The following is a 23,515-nucleotide window of genomic DNA, read 5'->3' on the forward strand; positions in this document are numbered from 1 at the left end:
CCTCTGTGGGACTCTTGTCATCCTCTGCTCTTTTGCATTCCTGACAAGTGTGTTTATTTTTCTCTTTATCCTGTTGTAGGAGGACAGTGATCCTCCAGTAAATGAAAGTTTAAGCATAGAAAACACCCTGTGGGCCAGCACAGTGATTGCATCAGGTAAGGTGGAGATCCATGTAAAATTGTTTTTAAGGGAGTATGTTAACAATTTTTAAAGGTATTTCTGTGATGGAATAATAATTCTGTCAGTTGGAGAAATTAGCAGTTGGAATGAGGTTACCCCTTGTCCTAACACCTCTGGGGAGCTGAGCTGACATCTAATTGCCTCTTGGACATTCCTAGATGAGAAAGAAGTGGAGTGGCCTTTGGGGCCCTTCTTTAGCATCCAGGACCAGAATAGCACTTAATTGCTCTCCACATTGACATCCTAATCTGTAACAGAAATGGTGTCAAATGGATTCTGGTAACAGAAGCTAAGATGAAAGATTTCCAGGTAAGTGCTTCCATTGAGTTTGTCCAATATACTCTTAAAAAAGGAAAAAAAATCAAGTCTTTGACAGATTTTGACTCCTGTATACGATAAACTCCCAAGGCCTGAGATTAATCAATGCCCCCTTGTAGAGGCTTGTCAAAGTGAAAGCCTTGTTCCTCTCCTGCCCAGTGTGTTTGCCGAGTTTGCTGGGCAGTAGCTGGAAGAGAGTGGAATTCTGGAGTCCAGTTCTGGAATTAAACTTGTCAAATAGAGAGACTTGACAGTGCATTTGCAAATATAATTTCAAAGGATTTATGCAATTGAGTCTGTTTGAAATGGCCATAAACCTACTAGAAACACTCTTTTTTTTACAGATCAATGTGTCTTCAAGCTTTTTCTAGTCCTGGCAGGTGCTTCCTCTCATTTTGACTGACCTATCAATACAATACCCAGTTTTGTTTCTCCTGTGGTAATAATAAATAGCCTGTCATAGGTTGTTTCTGTTAGAAGAAAATGTGGATATTATTTTTCTTCTGCTGGGAGCTGTGGTGCCATCTCACTGGGGCAGGCCTTGTAAGATGAGGCAGAGCAATGTGCCTTTCTCCATCTGCTGTAGCAAGGCTGGGTCTGACTCTGACTGTTTGCAGTGGATTTGGAGTAGCTTTGCCATCTGCTGATTTGAATTGTGATGATCTTACCACCACCTGCCATCTGGCTCCAGGCATTTGTTGTTGTTTTTGGGGGTGTTTTTTTAAAGGAATGTTGCTCAGCATATTTTTAGAAACCACCTCTCTTGAATCAGTCTTATTTAAAAATAAGTCACTTGCAGCTTGTTAAAACTTTGATCATTAATGAGAGCAGGGGAATAGTAGAGTATAAAGTAGGAATGTATTGGCAGTAGTGCTTTTTTTAGAGTTAGTTTTCTCCATTTTACAGACTCCTAACACTTGGCAATAGCAGCTTTTAAACTGTTGATGGTAGATGGCTTTTTCTTCATGGCATTTTGCAAAGTCTTTAAGAGAAAACCCATAGAAACCCAGTTGTTTATGGTGCTAAACTGAATTATGTTTCTGCAAGAAGAAAATGGAGAACTTTGTTGCTCTCAGCTCTTTAGCAACTGTCGGACAGAGCATTAAAATCCACGGATGGGCTCCCAGCAGCTCCATCTGTTACAGGAAGGTAGGAGTTGCTATGATTCACTTTGGTAGGAGCAGTATTTAGATAAACACTTAAAGGAAATTGTAGATTTTAAAATAAGGTAATTCTGTCTTTGAGCCCTGAAACTCATTGAATTTACTCTGATTGTATCAACCTTTACCAATGAATAACCATAGCCCAGAGCTGGTTTAATTTTGACACACAATGAAGGACCACTGTCTGGTGGAAGGCAGCACCGAAGTGGGATTCCAAGGGGTGGGAGGACATCCAACCAATCTTCCATTCCCTACCAACTTTCATTTATAGTGTGGAGAGACAAGTGGCATCAAAAGGGGGCCAGGGAAAGTAGAGCAAAGCTGGCTGCTCTTCCCATGAGCTGATGGAGTCTGTGATGCTGCATCAAGTCCAACCCTGTGACTGAAGAATTACTGACTGGAGGATGTTTCCTGTTCCAGTCTGTGTTTCCATAGGGGTTGTGTTGCAGATACCAGCTTTTTGAATTTCTTGTTGCTTCTGAAATTAGTCTGCTAAGAATCTTTTCTACCTGACAAGTATTTTTATAGCAAAAACCTTTGTGTGTGCAGGCACTGTGGTGGGAGTTGTCCTCTACACTGGAAGGGAACTGCGCAGTGTGATGAACACTTCCAACCCAAGAAGTAAGGTACGGTGAAGAAACAGGCTTATCATAAATAATAAGGGTCAGAAATGGATAATTTCTTTAAAGAAGATCCTTCCAAATGCTCTATGTACACACTATAGGGACAACCTCATAGGAATAATTAATATTTTCCAGCCTGTGATTTAAGGTAGTTACCATAACAGAACTTATTTCTCCTTTTTTTTTGATCCTATTATACATGGGTCTTCTCACTTTTTTAAGATTGTCAAAACCATTGTTTTACATGTTCATAATGGGACAGTCCCAGTTAGAATAGAAAAGCTTATTTTGCTGCATTCTTCTGTTATGGCAAAGCTAAGACACGGTGCAGGGGTGTTTACACAGTCTGCAGCTTTTGGCAGCGTGAGTCCTCTCACACCTCTGCATGCTCTGCTGTGCTTCTAAGGGATGGAAATATCATTTAATAAGCTGGCAAGAGCATTGTTTATAAATTTAAATATGTTTGTAGTGTTTTAGAAGAAGCTGACTAGTGGGGAATGGCTCTTTAGATAGAATGGCAGTTCATTTCCTTTGTGAATATTGTCCTGAGCTGACATCTTCATCTGTGTGCTTGAAATCTTTCTCTCCTACTGTTCTAGATTGGCCTTTTTGATTTGGAGGTGAACTGTCTCACCAAGATCCTGTTTGGGGCTCTCGTGGTGGTGTCCCTGGTCATGGTGGCCCTTCAGCACTTTGCAGGCCGTTGGTACCTCCAGATCATCAGATTCCTCCTGCTGTTCTCAAACATCATTCCCATTAGGTAAGGGGACAGCTGTTAATGCTGCCCAGCAAAATGCTGCCTGCTCGGTGTGTTCCTCCCTACCCGTTCCTCATTTCATGGCTAAGCAAGTCTAGAAGTGGAAATGAAGTTACTGTTCAAATGTAAGAATTGCTTTGTTGTTCTGCTGAATTTGTTCAATTTATGAACCCATTTACTGGCTCAGGCTGTGGATTAGGCATTTAAAGCCCCTTCTCTCAGTGTTTGGACTGCCTGGTTACTTTGATTAGAACAGAGCAAAAAATGGAAAAGGAGGGTTATTTATACAGCATGTAGTGTAATACATTTAGAGGTGAAAGAAACTTTAATATTAAAATTATACTGTATTAGTAGATTAGTAACTTACTTTGGGTGCAGGACTGGGATTCATTTCAATTCCATTTTTAATCTGCTCTCTGGTATCCATCACTGTCCTTACTCTGTGTCCACCTTCCCCTCATCCTATCTCATGGTAATTTTGTCATCTGTCTTTGCATTACAGTGTAATTACATTTGCCACTGGAGCACTAACTTTGAGTAAACTTCTCCTGAAGCCCCCCTTTGGCATCTCAGATTCACTGTGGAACTCGTGTCCTTCCATTGCACTGTGGCACTTCACAAGGATTTTTTCCAAAGTTTACCTGGTGATACTTTTCATTTTCCTTTTTCCCATTCCTCCTGCATAGTTTACGTGTGAATCTGGACATGGGGAAGATTGTGTACAGCTGGGTGATCCGCAGAGATTCCAAAATCCCTGGCACTGTGGTTCGGTCCAGCACTATCCCTGAGCAGCTGGGGAGGATATCCTATTTGCTTACAGACAAAACAGGTACTGGTGCAGAAAATACAGTTTTGAGTCATGGTATGTTGTTGTTTGGATTTTGGTATGTTTTTGGCCAGGAGAAGAGGGTAATGTGCGATTTCTTTGGACTGGAAGAAATACACATTTCCTGTCACTTTGTCAATATGATTGAATTAATTTTTGAACAAAAGTTCTGCATTTTTTTTTTTGTTCTGAATGCACTGTAAATAAGGTAGGACAGGAATATTATACTACTTGAAGGAACACTTAAAGCTATTAAAACAAAAGCTGAGAGTAAAAATAAAATTAAAAGCAACTTTTTAGAGCTAGTTTTTCAAAGCCAGGTTAAGATAAGTTACATATATGGGCAGAAACTGTCTGCTGCTGTCCTTACACTTGTGAGCCTGGGCTTGAATTGAAGGCCTGAGCTGTAATGAAAAGCTTGGTCTGACATAAAATCCTGGTCCCACTGAAGTAGTGTTCAATTTCTTTTTTGGTTCCAGTGGGACCAGAACTATGCTTGCAGCTCCTGCTGGCGTTGACTGTGGGGTGAATCTCATGCTTCTTTATGCACCCCCACTTCCCAGGAGAATCATCCCCCAGGTTTGTTAATACTGGGGTTTTTTGCCGGTCTCGGCTGTGCTGGGAGCAGTGCAGTGACCAGTTCAGGCCCAAATTCAGGTTTCTCTGTGTTTGAGGCACAGCAAGGACAGAAGGTGTGCTGGGGAATGGGGGTGTCGTTCCCACTCCATGGTGCTGCCTCTTCCCAGGGACGCTCACCCAGAATGAGATGGTTTTCAAGAGACTCCACCTGGGAACGGTCGCGTACGGCCTGGACTCCATGGACGAGGTGCAGAGCCACATATTCAGCATTTACACACAGGTACAGTTAACTGCACTCACTGACTCTCTGTTCCCAAAAGTTTTCCACATCACTGGGCTAATGGTGAATTAATATGGTAGGGATCTGCTTATGAACTACTTTTGGCAAAGTGTGAAGGTCTTTGGATGCTTAATGCATAAATTGCCCGTTACATTCTGTGGGTTGTTTCACATCACATGCAAGTGTAAGTGTGTGCCTGTGTCTTGTTGCTGAGGTCTGAGTCTAAAATAACGTTTATTTAGATATCCAGCTGTGTCTTTCCTTTCTCCTTCCTAGCATTTGAGTCTTCTCTTGGTGTTAAGACCCTTAAATTACTGAACTGTATTAAAAAAACAGTCCAACAAAAAACCCCCCAAATCACAAACCCCCAAACTTCAGATCTATTTGCCTTCATTTTTTACTCAGTCTCTGGACAAAACTTGACTACTGGTTAATTATTTGCCAAATCCAATATTTGTCAGGAGCATTTGGGTGACTGACTAGTCCAGTGTGTGAGCAGTGACTGAGTGCACTTCAGCTCAGGGTTTGCTGTTGGATTTTGGCAGCAGTGCTGATGAGCAGTGATACTAAATTTGAAGATCTTATGGATCCTAATTACTAGTGTGGAAAATAACATATGGAATTACCCTGGTGAGGGATATGTCTCATAAAACTTTTATAATTACCACGTGAGATTCCTTATAATGAGAAGCATTTGCTGGCAATGATTCATTTTGAACTGTAGTTCTTATTCTTTGCTCTTATTTTTACCATCTTGTGGCCTTTGACCTGGAAGTGAAACTTTTGTCCTCTTGACACTAAAGGTTAACAGAGCAGGAAACTGGATCACTGTGTGTCCCTTCTTCAACTGGGATAATTTAGTAATTGTGCAATTATCTGAAGACTCTCATTCTGATACTAAAAATAGTATTAAAAATTAAATGAATGTAATTAAGATTTTCTAGCTCCATACAAGTCATCTGTTTTGTGTTTTCACCAGTTATATTCTCTTGCATAAGAAATCCAAGTGACTCTAAGTTTTCCAAGCCACTGGTCTTTCGTGGGGTAAAAAAATGGTTTCTCTTTTTTGAGGTGTGTGTGTCACCCTTTGGTGGATCTGCAGAAAGTGGCTTTTTCTTGGTGTGCCATCCAAAACTTTGGTAAATCTTTTGGGGCCCTTTGGGAGCGATGCTAAGGGAGCTGGGTTGCACTGGGGTGTTCCCAGGGGCGGTGTCTCGTTTCTGGGGACATGAGCCTGCACAGCCGCTTCGGTCTTCGCTGAAGTAAAAACTTGCTTTAAATACTACTTTTTCCCAAGAAAACACTGCATTCTGGTTTCTTTTGTCCCCCAGCAGCCGCAGGACCCCCCGGCCGTGAAGGGGCTGTCGCTGGCCACCAAGGTGCGGCGCACGATGAGCAGCCGCGTGCACGAGGCGGTGAAGGCCATCGCGCTGTGCCACAACGTCACCCCCGTGTACGAGTCCAACGGCGTCACCGACCAGGCCGAGGCCGAGCGCCACTACGAGGACTCCTGCAGGGTGTACCAGGCCTCCAGCCCCGACGAGGTCAGTCCAGGGCCGTCAAATCGTCCATATGACCTTGCTGGCTGCTGGAAAACCCCACAGTTATTTGGGGAAAGTGCTCCAGTTTAGTGAAGGGGATAATATTTTAATGCATTTGTTGCTCTGATAAGCCATGAATAGACCGTAAGTGCCCTCTCAGCTGTTCAGCCTCTCTGCCTGAAGCTCCAGACTGGTATCTGGCTGCTGTACCAGCCTCTGCATCACAGAATTTTGCTCCTGTTTTCTGCACCTTTTGTCCAGGGTATATTTTTCATTTCAATGCCGTGAATCCCTTTGACCACGTTTGGTAAATTTTGAGCAATCTTACCTTGTCTGGGGGAGGACAGCTTGTGGAAGAGGGTTGGAATGCTCATACAGTTCAGCTCTGCGAGGTGTTTGACCTTCCAGACCAGTGAAAAGCTGTAAATCACTGTAACCACAGCACATCCCACATGCAGGTGCACAGAGCCAGTGCCCAGGTTAATTCTGGGCAGGGAGTGAAGTGCACAGGTTTGTTTGAGAGCAAAGCTGCCAGTTCTCTGCCAGCACCCAGTGCAGCCAGGGCTGTGCAGGTGGCACAGTGGGGAGAAGCTTTAGAGCTCTCCAGAGACTCACTGGAGACTTTTACTGAGCATATGAGAGATCAGGTTCAATACAGGACTTACAGTTCAAGTGCTGTTTGCCACCCCCTGAAAAATTTGGGAAATGTAATTATAGTGTTGTTTCCTTCTGTGACAAAGATGGGAGGAATAAAATGTGGCTTCATGTACCGGTTATGCTTCTTGGATACATCTTTTAGTGCAACAGAAGTAACACACTTTGCTCTCTATTAATTTGTACAATTACATTTGCTCTGTGCTGGTGAGACACTGAAGTGTGAAACTTCCCCTGAGAATCCCACTGAGAGAGTATGAGATCAGATCACCCTTTTGACCACATTCAAAGGGTTCTTCCATTTATTGCCTCAAACAAACCAGCTTTGCCTCTGATAATCACCTTTCCACCTTTGCCATCAGAGAAGAAGCTGGTTTGCCTCATTGTCAGAGAAATGCTTTGCATGGAATTAAATGCACTCATTGGAAGCCCAGCTGTGTGAGGATTTTGGGACTGTTGTGCTACTGAAAGACTGGCACAGAGCTGCTTTTCACACTTACATACATTCAAAATATTCCCTAGGGTGTTTTTCTCCCAAAGTAGGCAGTTCATTCACTTTGTACAGTGTTCTCCTCTGTGCATTATGCAAAAGCTGCATTTCTGCTGTGCCCCCTCCGTGGCTGTGGCTACAGTGAGGTGCCAGCAGCAGCTCCTCCCTGGGCAGGGTGTGGGTGTCCTGTCCCAGGCATGGGCTGGGGCAGGGTTTGCTTCCCTGCTCCCCTCCTCTAGAATGTGCTGCTCTCCCTGAAAAGGCGGCGTACAGAGAGAAGTGCCTTTGCATTGAAACGAGTTCTGAATGATTTCCAGATGGTCATTTTTGTGATCAGCATCTAAGTTGGTGGGGTTTTTTTCTCCTAAAGCATTTACAGGCTGTTTTTGCACAGATCTTGGTTTATTTACATATATACTGTGGTATATAGTGAAGTCAGTGATTTTTCTTTTACTCTTTATACTGTTTTGTCTTTAAAATATTTACACAGCAATTTTCCTGAAATACCCAGGGGATATTGTTTATTTGTTTTACTATAGGATGATAACTAATCTGTCCAAGATTATTGTTTAAATTATTTTTTCCTTTCTTGTGATATCTTAAGTAGAGAATTACAGCAGGTTCAGAAATCAGATATGCTTTGCTGCACTGAAGAAATTTTGTCTGTAGGTCTTAGATATACAAATATTATTTAGCCGTGCTCTGTATGTCATCCTAGATGGTACAAAATGCAGGAGCTACACAAGTGGAGTCCTTGAGAAGGGAGTAATGCTGTTAAATAACATTCCCTGTAGGGGAATGGCTTTGGACTCCTGTTAAAGCCAGCCTTTGAAATCCTATATCAATAAAATATTGCCATGGCAGGGAAGGTCAGTTTATGAAATGAGTACAAAAACTTGTATTCTCTTTACTTTAACAGCAAGGGTAATTTCTACCAGTTGGCATAGGATTCATTTCCTGTAACAGAAAGCAGGATTTCCTAAATTTGTTTCCTGTGCACGCTGCCATTTAGAAGTCTTGAAGTATCTTTATTCAGATATCAGTTACAGCCTTGGGGCTCTGCGAGCCAGTTGTCAGTTGCAGCCATACAGTAACTAACAGGGGAAATGAAATAGATATAATCTGATCAGAGATAAGAGTGCCTGGGATTCCTGGGCAAACAGTCTTTAACCCTGACAACGGCGGCAGCTGCCAGGACATGAAAGGGTGCGGGATCAATTGGTCTCTGCCTGCTGTCTGCCTGCCTAGGCAACCTAAAGGGGACCCTGCAGAGCAGCTCATGGCACAGAAGGATCAATTTGTCTCTTTAGAATGAAATTTATTAGTCGATATCCACTTCAGTGGTGGCTTGGGTAATTTAATTGTCGGAGAGAGCAAAGTTTGAGGATGCTGTGCTGAGCTGCTGGGGCTGCTGTGCTTTGAAATGCTCAGATCTGTGTCAGACCTGGCCTGGTCTGAGCTGCAAAATGCTGGCAGAGACTTTATTGATTTCCCTCATCAGTGAGCATGGGCTCCCTTGAAGGTGTTTGAGGCATTTCAAGCCTGCTTTTAATTCTCCTTCCTCTAAGCTGTAAATATACTTTTGCATCCTGAATATTTCTCATCGTTTGGCTGTGGCTCAGAGCACCCGAGGTGTCTGTGAAAGGAGATGATTTAACAGGCTGAGCTGGGAGCAGAGGGTTGTACCTCCAGGCCTTTGGAGCTCACCAACACGGGCAGAAGAACAGCCAGGGCTGCACTCACTGAACATCACGTAGCATCATGCTGGGAATAATTCCCAATAATTATTTATTAACCAGAGTATCAGAAAGCCAAGCTCCATCTCTGCTCTGGGAGGCTGCTAGGAGGATTATCTAACTGCACACTTTAATGCACTGAGGATGGCTTGAGGAAACTTTCGAGAAAGATAAGCTTGAAAGAGCCTTTGATTTGTCGTAATCTTTGTGAGTAAGCCTGCACAAACTTATTAATATTAAGCCAAATATTGATTCAAATTGATTTAAAGGTCTTTCAAGGCAAAGCCAACTCAATTACTTTTTTTTTTAATCTGACAATTTAAGACTACTTTACGAAAGGAAAAGTTTGGTTTAGGTTCTCTTTTAAGCCTGATTTTGGGATGAAAAGGAGCTGAGTTCACTAAAGATTCTCCAGTTAGTCCCAATTGTATCAATTCATTAGTAAAATCTAGACTCAGTGCATGTATTTACAGGTTCTAATTTTATTTGTGATTTTTCCAAAATAAATTTCATTTTTAACGGAGGTATTTGTGGTTGCTTGAGGCAGTAGAGGCAGAACCTGAAAGGCAGAAGGGATAATTAACCTTCCAAGTCGACAGCAACCCTGTGCCCAGCACTCTTGTGCCATTGAAAATGTCACTGTAAAACACTTCCAGTATTTCAAATCTGTTTAGGGAAAGTATCCCTTGATCTTTTCTGGAGGCCAGTGATAGATGGGCTCATGTCAGCTGCTGCTCCATCTGTTACTGCCCAGACAGCTTCTGCAGTTAAATCCCAGCAAGCTCAGCCTGAGATGGATGTGTCAGCTGAGCTGGGCACTCCGGGGCATTCTCAGGAAAGCAAAATACAGACTTTGGTCTTCTGGCATGGCTCTGCTTGCAGTCGAGTGGGAGCTTGTAGAGAACTCAGTTTTGTAGGTCCCTAAATAGTAGAGGCTGCAATCAAAACGATGCCCACCTCAGTTCAGTTAAACCTTGAACAATCTAGGGGCTGTTTTGGGGGTTTTGGTTTTTGGGGTTTTTTAATCTTTAGGAAGAAGGGTTCTCTGCTAAGAAGTGTCTGAGCCAGCCCTCAGCTTTCTTGCTGATCACTGCAAAATTGTTCAAGTTTGTTGTTGAGCTGTTACTACTGAACACATAGAGAACAACACAGAGCTCATTTTGTTTGGGTTTTTTTAAAATGAATTTTTAATGTGCTGCATTAGTGTTTCTGGCTTTGAAACTGTAAATCTGGGGTGAATGCATCGTTTTGAATTCTTAATGTCATAGACAGCGAGCTGAGAAGTGGCACTTTCCGAAAGTAACTGTTTGTAAAGGGATTTCCCTGATGTGCCCGAGGAGGTTTGGGCATCCCAGGGCTGGGTGGAGGATTCCTGTGCCTGCCCTTGCTGAGGGTTGTCCTTTGGAACAAAATCATGGAATCATTTAGGTTGGAAAAACCCTCCCAGCCCATCAAGTCCCAGCTGTGCCCAGTGCCCACCTTGTCCCCAGCCCAGAGCACTGAGTGCCACCTCCAGCCCTTCCTTGGGCACCTCCAGGGATGGGCACTCCAAACCTCCCTGGGCAGCCCCTGCCAAGGCCTGAGCACCCTTTCCATGGAGAAATTCCTGGTGTCCAGTGCAATGGGGCAGTTGAAGGCAGGGAGGTGACCACCTCCTGCTGAGGGTGTGGGACAGTGCCACAGATGCATCAGACACGAGCTGGGCTGCCCAAACCCTGAAAATACTGACAGGAAGTGTCTGAATCGGGGGAAAAAAACCTCTAGGGAGAGCCATGGCGGAGCACCTGTGTTTATCAGTGGATCTGTTTGATAGCACCATTAATGACTAATGAATTAATGACTAATGAATTAACGACCAATGAATTCTCTGCAGCCCCCTGCTACCCCTTCCCTCGGGAGGTGTGGCAGGACCCCTCACCGTGTCCTTCTCCTCTCAGGTGGCCCTGGTGCAGTGGACAGAGAGCGTGGGTTTGACTCTGGTGGGCAGAGACCAGTCCTCAGTGCAGCTGAGGAGCCCGGGGGGGCACATCCTCAACTTCACCATCCTGCAGATCTTCCCCTTCACCTACGAGAGCAAGCGCATGGGCATCATCGTGCGGGTAAGGGCTGCGGGTGGGGCAGTCACACCTCGGGCAGCCTGGCAGGGCTCACCTGGGCCGGCCTCCCTGCTCAGAGGTGTCACCCAGAGCCCACGGCACAGGAGGGCATCCAGGTGGGGCTGGGGTATCAGCAGTCAGCGAGATCCACATCCTCCCTGGGCACCACACAAAGTGAAACACTTGGAGGACTTTGGAGTATGAAAACATGCCCAAGAGCAGGGATGCCAGGGGAAGTGGGCTGAGAGGCTGAGCTGGTACAAAGTAATCACTGTGTTAAATCTGGGGATTTAGAGATCTGTGGAATGCATTGAACGTACACTTTGAGTGTTCCCACAAATATCTTGTGCTGCAGAGGATACCTGCAACAAGTGCAGTGTGTACCCAGTTCAGTACAGCAAGTGTAAATTCTTCAAATTATTTACTTTTATAATGAAAATTATGTGGAGACTTCAGGCAATCTTTTCAAGAGCTAGAATAAAAATATTATCAATAGAAGAGGGAGGACTAAAGAACCTCTCTCCCCAGTGCTTTTACTGCAAGTGCAAGCTTTTGATGAAATGCTGTTCTATCAAAGGTTTAAGAGGTGGACCATCAAAGCCAGGGTGAGCTTCATTAAATTGTCTTTATATGCTCAACAGAAGGGAATGCCCTGAAATTTTCATATCATGAGTGTAACAGTGCTCTCTTTGATTTGAAGCTTATTCCTTTTAAATTTCCTATTATTTATCTTCTCCCCCACTAGGAACAAAAAGGTTTCTAGTTTGTATTTCTCTATTTAGATTTTGCTGTTTGTATTTTAGGCAAAACCAGCAAAACTCCCACTTGTGGTCAGTGGGAGTAACATCAGGCCTAGATCCTGACTGTAAATACCTTTAAAGAAGCATTGGTCCCTCTCTGTTGATTGTCTTTATTTTGTAGCCATTCAGCTTCTCTAAGCCACTAAAATCATCTCCCTGTGTGCCCTGTGCAGAATTAGGGTTGAGTAGCAAAGGTTGACTGCCTGGGTGTTGCTTTGCCATGTTTCTGTATACTCCAAAATAACATCTTCAAGCAGGGTTATCATTTCCATTTAAAAAAAAATTATAAATAGGTAGTCATCAAGTAGAATGTGCTTTAATTAAACATGTGAGTGCATGTGTAGGCACTCCATTTGGTTTGATCCACAACTTGAAGGGAGTTGACCTTTCCAGTGCATCTCCTAAACTGTGCTGCTTGTTTAAAAAATAGAAATAGGGGAGGGTGAGCGGCATGAAGTGTCCAGAAGAAAATACACAGGGAGGGAGATGCAGCTGCACTCAGCACTGCAGTGAGCAGACCCCAAAGGGGAACGTTTCTGCTCACCTGTGCAGGTGCTGCCTGTCCTTAGAAGCTGCAGTTTTCTGGCTGCTGGGAGCCCTTGTGAGAATTTTGCAGGCTTCCTGCACAGCCTGGGGACAGAGTGTGAGCAGCGGTTCCTGTGTCCAGCCCAGCAGGGCTGTCCCTTCAGGCACCATCTCCACAGCACATCCTGGCTGCTCTGGCCCCTAGGAAAAGATCTCCTTCAACACGTAACTTCTAGTAAATAAAGCAATAGTTAATAGTGAAAACAAGTCACAGATGTTGCCTGGTTTGGGATATTTTTGCAATATCTGAGTGTTTCCTTGCACTCAGCTGTTATTTCTGTACCTGATTATTTCAGTTCTAAGAAATCCTGTTCTACCCAAGCAGCCTCCTCACCATAGTGTGCACTGACTTATCTTGCCCTTTGAAGAAGGCCTGTTTGTTTGACCACAATATTTTCCATTCTTCGTTTTCTTAGTGTTTTTTTTCCCCTTACCCATGTGGAATGATCTTTGTTGTAGAGCAGAGATAGTGCTATTGTCATATCTGGAATTGAAAGGAGCCTTTGAACCGTGGCCAGAGGCAGACCATTGTGGAAAAAGATGCTTCTCCAAAACAGTATAACTGGCAAATCTGTGTGTAGATTTATAGAGTGATCTTGCCATGATCTGAGAACGCACTAACCTCCTCCTGAACTCGGGCAGAGGAAATGACTAATGCAAGGAGATAGCTGATACAGTATTTATATTGGACAAAAAGTCTAAACTATCTTAAGCCAGCTCTGCAGCACGGGAAGTGCAGTCTTTATTCAGTTTCCTACAGAGATGTTGTTAGACACTCTTTAATCAAATAATTTCATAGATAAACCTTTACCTTTGGCTGCTGCCAGAAGTGGTGTGTTTTATTTAAGCAGATTCTAGTTGTTTTGGAGGAGTGACACCCGTTTTCCTCTGGGATGTGTATCAGTGTGTGAGGGCTGGATGTTCCAGGACACTTAGGCTTAATCATGAGCATCTTCCTTGTGAATATCTCTGTGAGCTTGGCAATAATATTCAGTAAAGGAGCTTTGTTATCCTTGGCTAATTATTAATTTCCTTATCCAAGAGACTTCCTTCTTTGCAGTTTCAGTATCCACTTCAGGTGCTACTTTTTGCCCTTTTTTTGCTATGGATTTAAACTCTGTTTTGCCAGTGCCATGGGACATGGGGCTTTTAACGTATTCCTGTGTGAGAACCTCCACTGCTAATTTCTGTCATGGTGGAACAGACTGACCCACATATTAATGAGAGAATGAACAAGTGTCCACTCTTTCATTTCTTTTTTTTCCCTAAAGTACTTTGCCCCCTTCATTCACAGCTGTTTGTTTCAGACCTTCCTGGGCTTTTTGGTTTTGCATTTCAAGTTTGTTTTCCTCCTATCCCTGGTGGCTGTCTTGGTTTACACAGCAGTTTGTTCCTTACTCATTGTTTTGTCTCCTTTGAGGAAATTGCCAGCGTTTCCATTAGCTTGTAATTCTCATAGCTGTGGCCTCCTTAGGTATCTAGCTGCTTAGAAGAGACTTTTAAATTTGTAGTAATGCAAATATGCTTTGCTTGCAGCCTATAAACTCCTTGAATCAGGTAAGGCAGGCAGCAACTTAAGCTTTCTGTGGCAAGCATGAGCTTTAATTCTGCTTATTCCATACAGTGTAACAGAGCAGGTAAATTAGAGTGATTTTGACTCTCTTCAGCTTTGTGCATCTGTTTTGTTGTTTCAGGTAAGTGAAAATCAAGTTTCAAGGTGAGGGCTTGAGGCTGTTCTGGACTCACAGGCAGTCAGGGCTGGGAGGGGTCTGTCTGTGTGGAGATACTGATTAAAAAGCTGATCCTCCTTGTCTAAAGCATTAATTCCTGCTGCAAGGACCTGAGTTGCAATTGAATAGGCATCTCCTTCTGGCCCTGAGACAGGAAGTGGAGCTGGTGGCCCTTCACCTGACCCAGAGCAGCCAGTTCTGTGGCTGCTGTGCTGAGAATTCGTCACTCAGTTTGCTGAGGGCCCTCCAAATCTGTTGATGTTGTCCCAGTTTAGGCTGCTGTGTTTGCTCTGCAGGATGAATCCACAGGAGAGATCACGTTCTACATGAAGGGGGCAGATGTGGTGATGGCTGGCATCGTGCAGTACAACGACTGGCTGGAGGAGGAGGTACGGGAGGGCTGCTCCTGCTTCTCTCTGCAGCAGGGGGGACCTAACTGCTAAAATACCTGCAAGCCAGAAGGTCACTGATCTTGGCAATTCATTGGATTAGTCCTCAGCCAAATATATCCACAGTAACAAGGAAGTCAGTGGCAGTTCAGCATGTTTAATGCGGGATAAGTCCTGTACATAAAATGGGTTTTGCTCAAAACTGATTGACACTCACCAAATTTGTCCTGGGATTGATTCTGTGCTTGGATCTATTTTAGCTTGTAAGGTCTAATTTCAAAAGTATATTTGGCAGCTTTGTACTGGGGTGTGTTTGTCAGGTTAGCATTAATGGTGGCACAGAGTTCATGAAATACCAGAATGGTTTGGGTTGGGAAGGACCTTAAAGCCCATCCCATCCCACCCCTGCCATGGGCAGGGACACCTCCCACTGTCCCAGATTGCTCCAAGCCCCGTCCAGCCTGGCCTTGGAAACTGCCAGGGATCCAGGGGCAGCCACAGCAGTAGCTTCAGTTACTGGTTCTCTGGTCTTCAGAGAAATAATTATAACTTGGTCTTACATTAAAGAGCCAAAGATGTGAAGTCTACAAATCACAGGCTTGTGCCCTTTTTTACTTAGACACAGAGAAAATTTAATCAATGGGATTGTTTCTGTCACTCTGGTATAGCAGAGAGGGCATTTTTCTTCCTGATCAGTGGGATAGGTCACAAACCATTGTAGATCCCCTCTTTAGGGTTTATCATGCACTTTATCAGATCTTATAGACTCACTGGGGTTGCTCAAATGGGATGATTATTTTCTTAACTTGCTATCTTACACTGCCATCTCCACCCTGCTGTGCATAAACCATTTCAGTGGAGATGGAGTTGATGGTTTACAATGTGATCCTTCCTTGCAGTGTGGTAACATGGCTCGGGAAGGCCTGAGGGTTCTTGTTGTGGCCAAGAAGTCTCTGACGGAAGAGCAGTATCAAGACTTTGAAGTAAGTTTTTATTTGGGTTTTTTCCTTTGTTTTTAAACAAACGATCACTGAAGTGATTCTCACAAAGCTCTTGTGATAATGCTGCCTCTTGTCTCCCAACTGTCTGCTAGAATTGTTGTTCTAAAATGTCTTGATATTCTTAATCAGTTCCTTTCAAGTGATAGGTATGAAGTGGGTATCCCAGCCAAGACCCTCCCAAGCAGTTCCTGAATCCTGCCTTATAATCTCTTGTGGTTATAAATTCTGCAAATTCTCATCATTTGTTAGACAAGTTTGGGAAATGTGTTGGCTTTTAATTTCCATTGTTGCATTCTGACATCCAGGGAAGCTGCAAACAACCAGAATACAACCCAGACAGCTCCCTGGAAACACGGGCTCCACGTGTGGGGTTTGAGTCTCTCCCCAGGGCACTGACTGGCTTAGCCAGGCAGGCAGAATGGGAAGGGGAACTGTTCAGTTGATGCAGAGATGTGGTAGTGGAGCTGATCAGGATTCTCTGGTGCCATTGTTTCTAGAAGTGTTGCCCGTGGTGGGAGGGAGCTGCTTGCAGGCTCTCTGCAGGTGCCACTCCAGCAGCTGCCTTTGTGTACCCAAGGTCATGCTGTGCCCTGTCCTGCCCACCAGCAGCAGCAACAACCCCCTGAAGCACTTTCCACCTTACTCTGTGACAGGCACCTGGTGTTCACCAGCCCTTACAGGTTCCATCTCTAATCATGGGATCACAGAGTGGCCTGGGTTGGCAGGGACCTTAAAGACTCTGTGTTTCCAGGCTGTGCACAGAGGCTACCTTTCCCTAGACCAGGTGGAAGGCCACAGAGGGAGGTTAACTGCTTCACCCTGGAGCTGGTCAGCCCTGTGTGCCCCAAAGGCAGGCTGACCGTGCTGTCTGTCCCCAGGCACGCTACGTCCAGGCCAAGCTGAGTGTGCACGACCGCTCCCTCAAGGTGGCCACGGTCATCGAGAGCCTGGAGATGGAGATGGAGCTGCTGTGTCTCACTGGAGTGGAGGATCAGCTGCAGACAGACGTCAGGCCCACGCTGGAGACGCTGAGGAACGCTGGCATCAAGGTCTGCCTAGCCCAGGGGTGCTCCAGCAGCAACCCTGAGACCCTCTGGAGTGCGTGGCACTGTCGCACGGGCAGGAAATTAAGGGAGCTGGGGGCCCTGTTGGGCCTTTAACCATTGCTTTGGGAACAGAACATGCTGCAAGGGGTAAATGGTAACACATGAGTCACCTCTTGTGCTTTTCATCCCCTCACACACTCTGGCTCCTCCTGCAGAGAAAGGAATCTTTCTCTGGGGGCACAAGGGGGGTGCAACAGGAGCCTTTGGGGCAATTCTTCTTTCGGGGAGTTGCATGAAACAAGGCAGGTTTGGATGTGTTTGCTTTGTGGTGCCTGAACCCCGTGCTGGGCTTGGAGCTGTGGATATCCACGTTTTCAGTAGCCACTAGAGGGGAGTCTGAGCCAAGAGAATCAGGGACTGGATGGGTTTTTTCCAGCTTTCTGGGCTCCGGCATCTCTGACTCCACACCTACAGCCTTAGCTGTGCTCAGCAGTGAGGGAGCTGCTGTGGTGCCTGCATAGGTTCTCTCTCTGAAAACTTTGTCAGCCTTGCAAAAGGGAAAAAATGGATTAAACATTCAGATTTGGGTAAGAAAAGTAGGTGAAAGGTCCTGGTTGTGGTTTCTCTGCTTTAAGTCGCAAAGTGAGCAAAAATCTGAAGCCCTGCTGTCAATACAAATCAGGGCTGTGTGTTTGGGGGTTAGGTAGGAAGTGAAATTCAAGGCTTGGGACAAACTTCCAAAAGTGCTTTTTGTTTGGAGCCATCCCTGTAAACAGCAGAGGCTACAGCAGAGAAGTAAGACCAGGGGAATCAGAGTTCCTTAGTGATGTTGTAGTCCTGGCCCAGCACTCCAAAGGGGTTTCCTTCTTTGCTTTCTCCCCACCTTGGCTGGAGCTGGTGTGGGATGTGCTGAGCACTCCTTGCACTGCAGTGTTCATCAGGGCACTGCACATGAGGAGTAAATCCAGAGTGAAGGGGGTCTCGCAATTCATGACAGGGACCATCTTGTTAAGATCAAATCTCTTTCCAACCTCAGAATATCAAACAAATAATTGAGTCTTTATGTGGGTTTTTTTTTTGTTGATGTTTTGGGATTTTTCTTGAGGTTTTTGTATTTTTCATTAAATATTCTTGGGCAGTGTCTTGAAAGAATAAAATCACCAGTGGAAAAAACCAAACTCACTGTGATATATTTACACTGGAGAAGGAATTCCCAGCCATTGCTGCTGACATTGCTTTCCAACTCCCTCCCCTCACCAGCACTAAATAAAAGGAGCAGTGTAGATTTAAAAAAAAAAAAAATCTAAAAAAAACCCCTCAACCAAGTTAGTGTGTTCCAGACGTACACATCAGCACTGAGCTAACCCCAGTTGCATCATCCACATTTCTGGCTGGGCCAGGAGGGATCTTTCTGCAGCAGGGCCCGGTTGAGAAATGGCTGAGGAGGGACACGTTAACACACAAATACACATTTTTTTAGCTTGCATTTTGTGGGTTTATCAGCAGAATCTTGAAATATTGCAGGTGGGAAAAATGTTACACGGTGTTTGTAACTTCCTTTGTGTCTCAGCCTCTTTAAGAGCTTTGCTTTCTTTCACATGTGAGAATTTTCTTGTGTGTTTTAAAGTAGGGGTTTTTTAGAAGAATAATTTGTATGTGTGTTTTAACAGTCCTTTTATAAGCCTGAAGTGGCAGGTGGTACTTGCAGAGGTCCTGCAGACGTGGCTGTTAAGCTTTATTTAATACGTGAAGTGTTTGGATTTTAGGTGTGGATGCTGACAGGGGATAAGCTGGAGACAGCCACGTGTACAGCCAAGAACGCGCATCTGGTGACACGGACACAGGACATCCATATATTCAGACTAGTGAGTAACACCCACAGACCCCTCTCTCAGGGGGCCCACACTCTGGGACAGGAGGGGTGTGAGATCACAGCTGTTTTCCAGCAGGATATTTTTATTCTTTTGACCCAGCTTTCTACCCTACCCCAAGTTTTTGTTTCTGTGACTGCATGCCCTAACTCAGTTTCCTGGCCGTGTTACCTTTGCTCCCCCGGGACTCTCTGTTGTTCTGTCACCCCAGTGAAGCACACCTTGCTCACTTCCATCCTCCCCCAGGTGACAAACCGAGGAGAAGCCCACCTGGAGCTGAACGCCTTCCGCCGCAAGCACGACTGCGCCCTGGTCATCTCGGGGGACTCGCTGGAGGTAGGGACAGCCCCAGAGCCTGGGCTGGAGAAACCCTCCTGCCCAGAGAGCAGGCTGTCAATCAGGTGTGTGCTGTGTGTCAATCAGGTGTGCCTGAAGTACTACGAGTACGAGTTCATGGAGCTGGCGTGCCAGTGCCCCGCTGTCGTGTGCTGCCGCTGCGCCCCCACCCAGAAAGCCCAGATCGTGAGGCTGCTCCAGGAGAGGACAGGCAAACTCACCTGTGCCGTGGGTAAGTGACCAGCTGGGGAGAGGTGACCACGCAGGATGGCACCTGCAATTTCTTCTTTTAGAGGAACAGTCTCACATCATCTCATAGCACCTGGAAATGCTGATTTAGGGAGTGGTGGTTTTTTGGGACGATTGCGAAGATGAAATTTTGCACGTGGAAATTCAGTGCCAAACTCCTCATAACCCTTTCAGGTGGCATCTTTGCAAAACAGAGCTTGAACCTGACCAGGTGAAGTGCCACTGTTAATCTGAGAGCTTTGTTTCAGCATTGTAGATATAATGGTACCACCTACAAGCGAGATAAATCAATCACTGACCTGTCTATTGAAACAAACTTAAGAACTTAAATTCATGATTTCTATTTAAACTCTTGCTCTTGTTGATTGGGTTAAGCGTTTCTTGTAATATTACCGTGTGGTGCAGATGACTTTGGTGGGGTTGCAGATTGCCCCTGTTGCTTAACTCCCAGTTTTGTTTGTGCTCTGCCCTGCAGGTGATGGAGGGAATGATGTTAGCATGATTCAGGAGGCTGACTGTGGTGTTGGAGTTGAAGGAAAGGTGAGATTACCTCATGTTTCATGAGAATTTCTGTGGCCAGTTTTCAAGCAACTCTTAAATGAATCTTCAGAAATTTGTGCAAGAAAGGGAACAAGCTCCCACAAGAATCATCATCAGACCGGTAGCCCTATCGTGAGAAATAATTTGGCTATAAAGGAGACTACTGTTAAAGGGAGTTCAAATTCGTTATTTGGTTCTTGGCAGAATCCCTGAATTTGGACCCTCATGGTAGTTTGGGGGGTTTTAGATGCTCCAAATGCTGGAGTTATAATTACACTGATAAGATATACCCTACGTGCACAATTAAATACTGTTCATGTTAGTTTGCAAAACAAAATTTGGGTTGGAACTCTGATTCCTGCACATGGAGCTGTGTGGAGCTGCAGGGCTGGATTGGCAGCAGCAGACAGACTCTGCTTGCAGTGAGCCAAAATTGAGTGAACTTTTGAGACACAGAATTTGTGTTCAGCACTTTGATAGGAGTGTCATGTTAACGTGTGTGGTGAATCAGAATCCAGAGGTTGCTTAGAATTGGAGGCCAAGGTTCAAATGGAAATTCTCCTCATATTTTTGCTCTTTGCTTAAAATCCACAGTGGAAGGAGAAGTGCTGAGGCAATACTCTCCCTCACCTAACATATTGCAAATATTCCTGGAAATTCTGTCAGTGATAACTCAATAATAACATGATATTCTTTGTTTCCAGTACTGAAGTGATCTCACTGTGCTCTTCCTTGCTCTTGTTCCCAGGAAGGGAAGCAGGCATCGCTGGCAGCCGATTTCTCCATCACTCAGTTCAAGCACCTGGGTCGTTTGCTCATGGTCCATGGAAGGAACAGCTACAAGAGGTCTGCAGCCCTCAGCCAGTTTGTGATCCACAGGAGCCTCTGCATCAGCACCATGCAGGTAAAGGGGCTGCCAGGAGGGGGTTTCCAAAGAGAGGTGGAGAAGCCAAATCCTAAAGGAAAGGTCCTGTGTCTCATTTTGGATGCCATCATTTCTTGTCCTGAGAATTTTCATGGGTTGGGACTTGAGGATGTTACTTCTATATGAAAACACACGAGAAAGTTCATGGTATTGGACAAATACCAGCAGCTGCTCCAAAGGAATAGAAAGGGTTGATATTCCATTAGTCTGTCTTCATTTCAGGAATTTGGAGAACCCACTGCAAGAATGTTGCAGTTTGAGCAGAGTGTATTTTTAAGCTGTACTTTTACTGCGGTTTCTTAGTGCCTAAAAAGCTCATTTCTTTTCTAGGCTGTTTTCTCATCAGTATTTTACTTTGCTTCGGTTCCTCTCTACCAAGGCTTCCTCATCATTGGGTAAGAGGTCACTTTTTACTGGTAATGAGGAAAGCCTCTGCACAATGAACACTTCTGGGCTGATTAACATGCAAGCCATGCACATCCCCACTCTGTTACGGCTGCTTCAGGGGATGGGTGTGAGCCTTGTCCCCTTCGTGCTCCTCTGCTCTGAGCACTCAGTGCAGACACTTCTAGAAACCTTTCCAGCAGGATGGTTTGTCACATTTGTGAAGCAGCCCATCCTCCAGGAATGTTCCTTTGATCCCAGTAAAAGCAGAGGGACAGTTGTGCTGGGCTGGTGTCTGCACAGCAGTGAGAGGCAGTGCCCTGCTCCTGGCAGTGTCAGGGAGAGAGACAACCCAACCTCTACAATAGGAGGAGTCAGTTCCTGTCCAAAACCTGTCTAAAACAGGGCATTGCAGCTGTAATCCCTCTATGACTTCTTACACTTTTGAGTACATATTTTAAAAAAACCAGCAAATTCATCTCCATTCCCTTCAGATGCAAACAGAATCAAACCTGAGCTCTAGAGCAGACTTTGGGATGGGCACAGGTCAGTCCTTGGCTCCATTAATAACCCACTGCAATACTTGAACCAGTCACCTGTGTTTGAGTGTTCCTGATCAAAAGTCACTCAAAAAGCCAGCCTGATGGTTTTATCCTACCTGCAAAACTCTGCTGTGTTCCCTTTGCAAGTTTTTATAATGTGTGCATTATTTAGCACGTAAATTTCTGGAGCCTGGCATTTGTTTGTTCATCTCCACCTGAAATAATTTACTGGTCTTCTGCCTTCCTTCCAGGTACTCCACAATTTACACCATGTTCCCCGTGTTTTCTCTTGTCCTGGACAAGGATGTGAAATCTGAAGTTGCAATGTTGTACCCAGAGCTCTACAAAGATCTTCTTAAGGTGTGGGAGACTTTTGTTTGTGTGTTTTGGTTTAAGGCAAGATCCTCATCTTGATCTGAAACTGTAAATGTGTAAAGTCACATACATTGTCAGGAGATCCAGAACTTTATCAGGCATTTTCAAGCAAAATTCTGTTAAAGTCAAATGTGAATTAACAGATAGAAGCAGAATTCCTGAGAGTTGCTTATTGAATGCTACATGAACTGCAATTTATTAGAAACGGCTGGGGAAGTAGAAGTTCCATTCTGTGGGAAATTCTAGGGATTTAATATTACCAATTTGTTCCATAATAAAGGGAAAAGAGAAACTGTTGGGGATTTGGCACTGTCCTGACGCCAGAAAAGGGAAGAGGAGAAGGGATATGCTCATTTGATGGAGGCAGGAGGTTATCCCAGAGTTTCTTCAGTAGAAATTTGACTTGAGCATGATCTAAAGGTTTGCTTGCTATGCCATTTTTGTAGCTTTAGCATCTAAGTCAGGTCCTTCTCCTTAGACAAAGAGAACTTTATTTTATGTTTACCATAGAAATACCAGGAAGGTAAATCTTGTCTTAGGTTCCTTTGTAATTTTTTTTCTTCCTCCCTGGAAAATGTTTTGAGTAACTGGGGTATGCAGCCTGGGAACATCTTTCTTAATTGAAGGAAAGGGTGGACTGAGTCTTCACCAGATTCTTTCCCTCAAGGATTCCTGTTTAACAGATACTCTCAGAAGCACAGCCTGTTTTTCCAGAGCCTCAATAAGCCTCCATCTGGTTTCACTTGTATGTTGTCTCTTATGTCATAAACCACTAATTCTTCAACCATCCTTAGGCCTGGTCTAAACATAGGGGGTTTTGTGCTGGTATGGCTGCGTTGGCTGGAGATGGTTTTTTAAAATCTATCTGCCTTCAATATGAAGGTGATTTGTGTGTGTGTCTAGAAATACAATATTAATGTATTCACATATATGTGTGTACGCACATCTTATATTTCACAGTTTGGTGACTAAACTCCTGAGACATCTTTGCACTGAATTAATTGTGTGTGCAGTGAGGACCAGGCTGTGCTGTGGGAGCCCTGAGCTTCCACAGTCCCTTCGAGCACCCGGAAAAATGAGAATAAAGGGGCACTGCCTCAGGGTTGTTTGATTTGTTTTATTTAATTATTTTTCCAAAGCACTTTCCAATTCTCTTATTAATTTCTAAGTTGATCAGTAAGTGAATTTTCATAAAAGAAAACCCTTTGTCTTTTTTTTCCCCCCACCCAGGGACGACCATTGTCATACAAAACATTTTTAATCTGGGTCTTGATAAGCATTTATCAAGGTAAGAAATGAACTTCTGCTTGTGCCTTTAGATGTTTGTGTGTGTGTGACTGTCTAAGTTTCTGTATTGCAGGAAGCTAAGTAAGGCATGAAATGAATTTCCCAAAGTATCCTTGTGGTGATGAATATATATATTTTTTGTCTGGGAAAATGTCAGTAGCATTACCAAAGGAAAAAATTATCTGAAACCAAATATTGGCAGTAATTGGTCA

The 23,515-nt window shown here is 44.4% G+C and overlaps 1 protein-coding gene across 4 annotated transcripts in view; it reads left to right on the forward strand.

The window, feature by feature from the left end:
- The window catches only part of ATP9A (ATPase phospholipid transporting 9A (putative)), a 55,301-nt gene that overhangs the window by 23,884 nt on the left and 7,902 nt on the right, over nt 1-23,515 (forward strand). For 3 of the 4 annotated variants that reach the window (XR_007207182.1, XM_048321645.1, XM_048321643.1), the window contains exons 9-26: nt 80-155; nt 2,211-2,287; nt 2,884-3,044; nt 3,728-3,870; nt 4,614-4,726; nt 6,058-6,270; nt 11,085-11,246; nt 14,655-14,747; nt 15,647-15,730; nt 16,627-16,797; nt 18,561-18,659; nt 18,912-19,001; nt 19,089-19,233; nt 19,726-19,790; nt 20,539-20,694; nt 21,046-21,110; nt 21,893-22,001; nt 23,247-23,304. Coding sequence is in view for 3 of the 4 variants with exons in the window: in XM_048321645.1 (XP_048177602.1) it covers nt 80-155; nt 2,211-2,287; nt 2,884-3,044; nt 3,728-3,870; nt 4,614-4,726; nt 6,058-6,270; nt 11,085-11,246; nt 14,655-14,747; nt 15,647-15,730; nt 16,627-16,797; nt 18,561-18,659; nt 18,912-19,001; nt 19,089-19,233; nt 19,726-19,790; nt 20,539-20,694; nt 21,046-21,110; nt 21,893-22,001; nt 23,247-23,304 (2,080 nt within the window). In the remaining variant the exon portion in view is untranslated. The remainder of the gene's footprint in view (nt 1-79; nt 156-2,210; nt 2,288-2,883; nt 3,045-3,727; nt 3,871-4,613; nt 4,727-6,057; nt 6,271-11,084; nt 11,247-14,654; nt 14,748-15,646; nt 15,731-16,626; nt 16,798-18,560; nt 18,660-18,911; nt 19,002-19,088; nt 19,234-19,725; nt 19,791-20,538; nt 20,695-21,045; nt 21,111-21,892; nt 22,002-23,246; nt 23,305-23,515) is intronic. The other variant, XM_048321644.1, reaches the window with a different exon arrangement.

The sequence above is a fragment of the Corvus hawaiiensis genome, chromosome 17 (assembly GCF_020740725.1).
Source record: "Corvus hawaiiensis isolate bCorHaw1 chromosome 17, bCorHaw1.pri.cur, whole genome shotgun sequence".
NCBI lineage: Eukaryota > Metazoa > Chordata > Aves > Passeriformes > Corvidae > Corvus > Corvus hawaiiensis.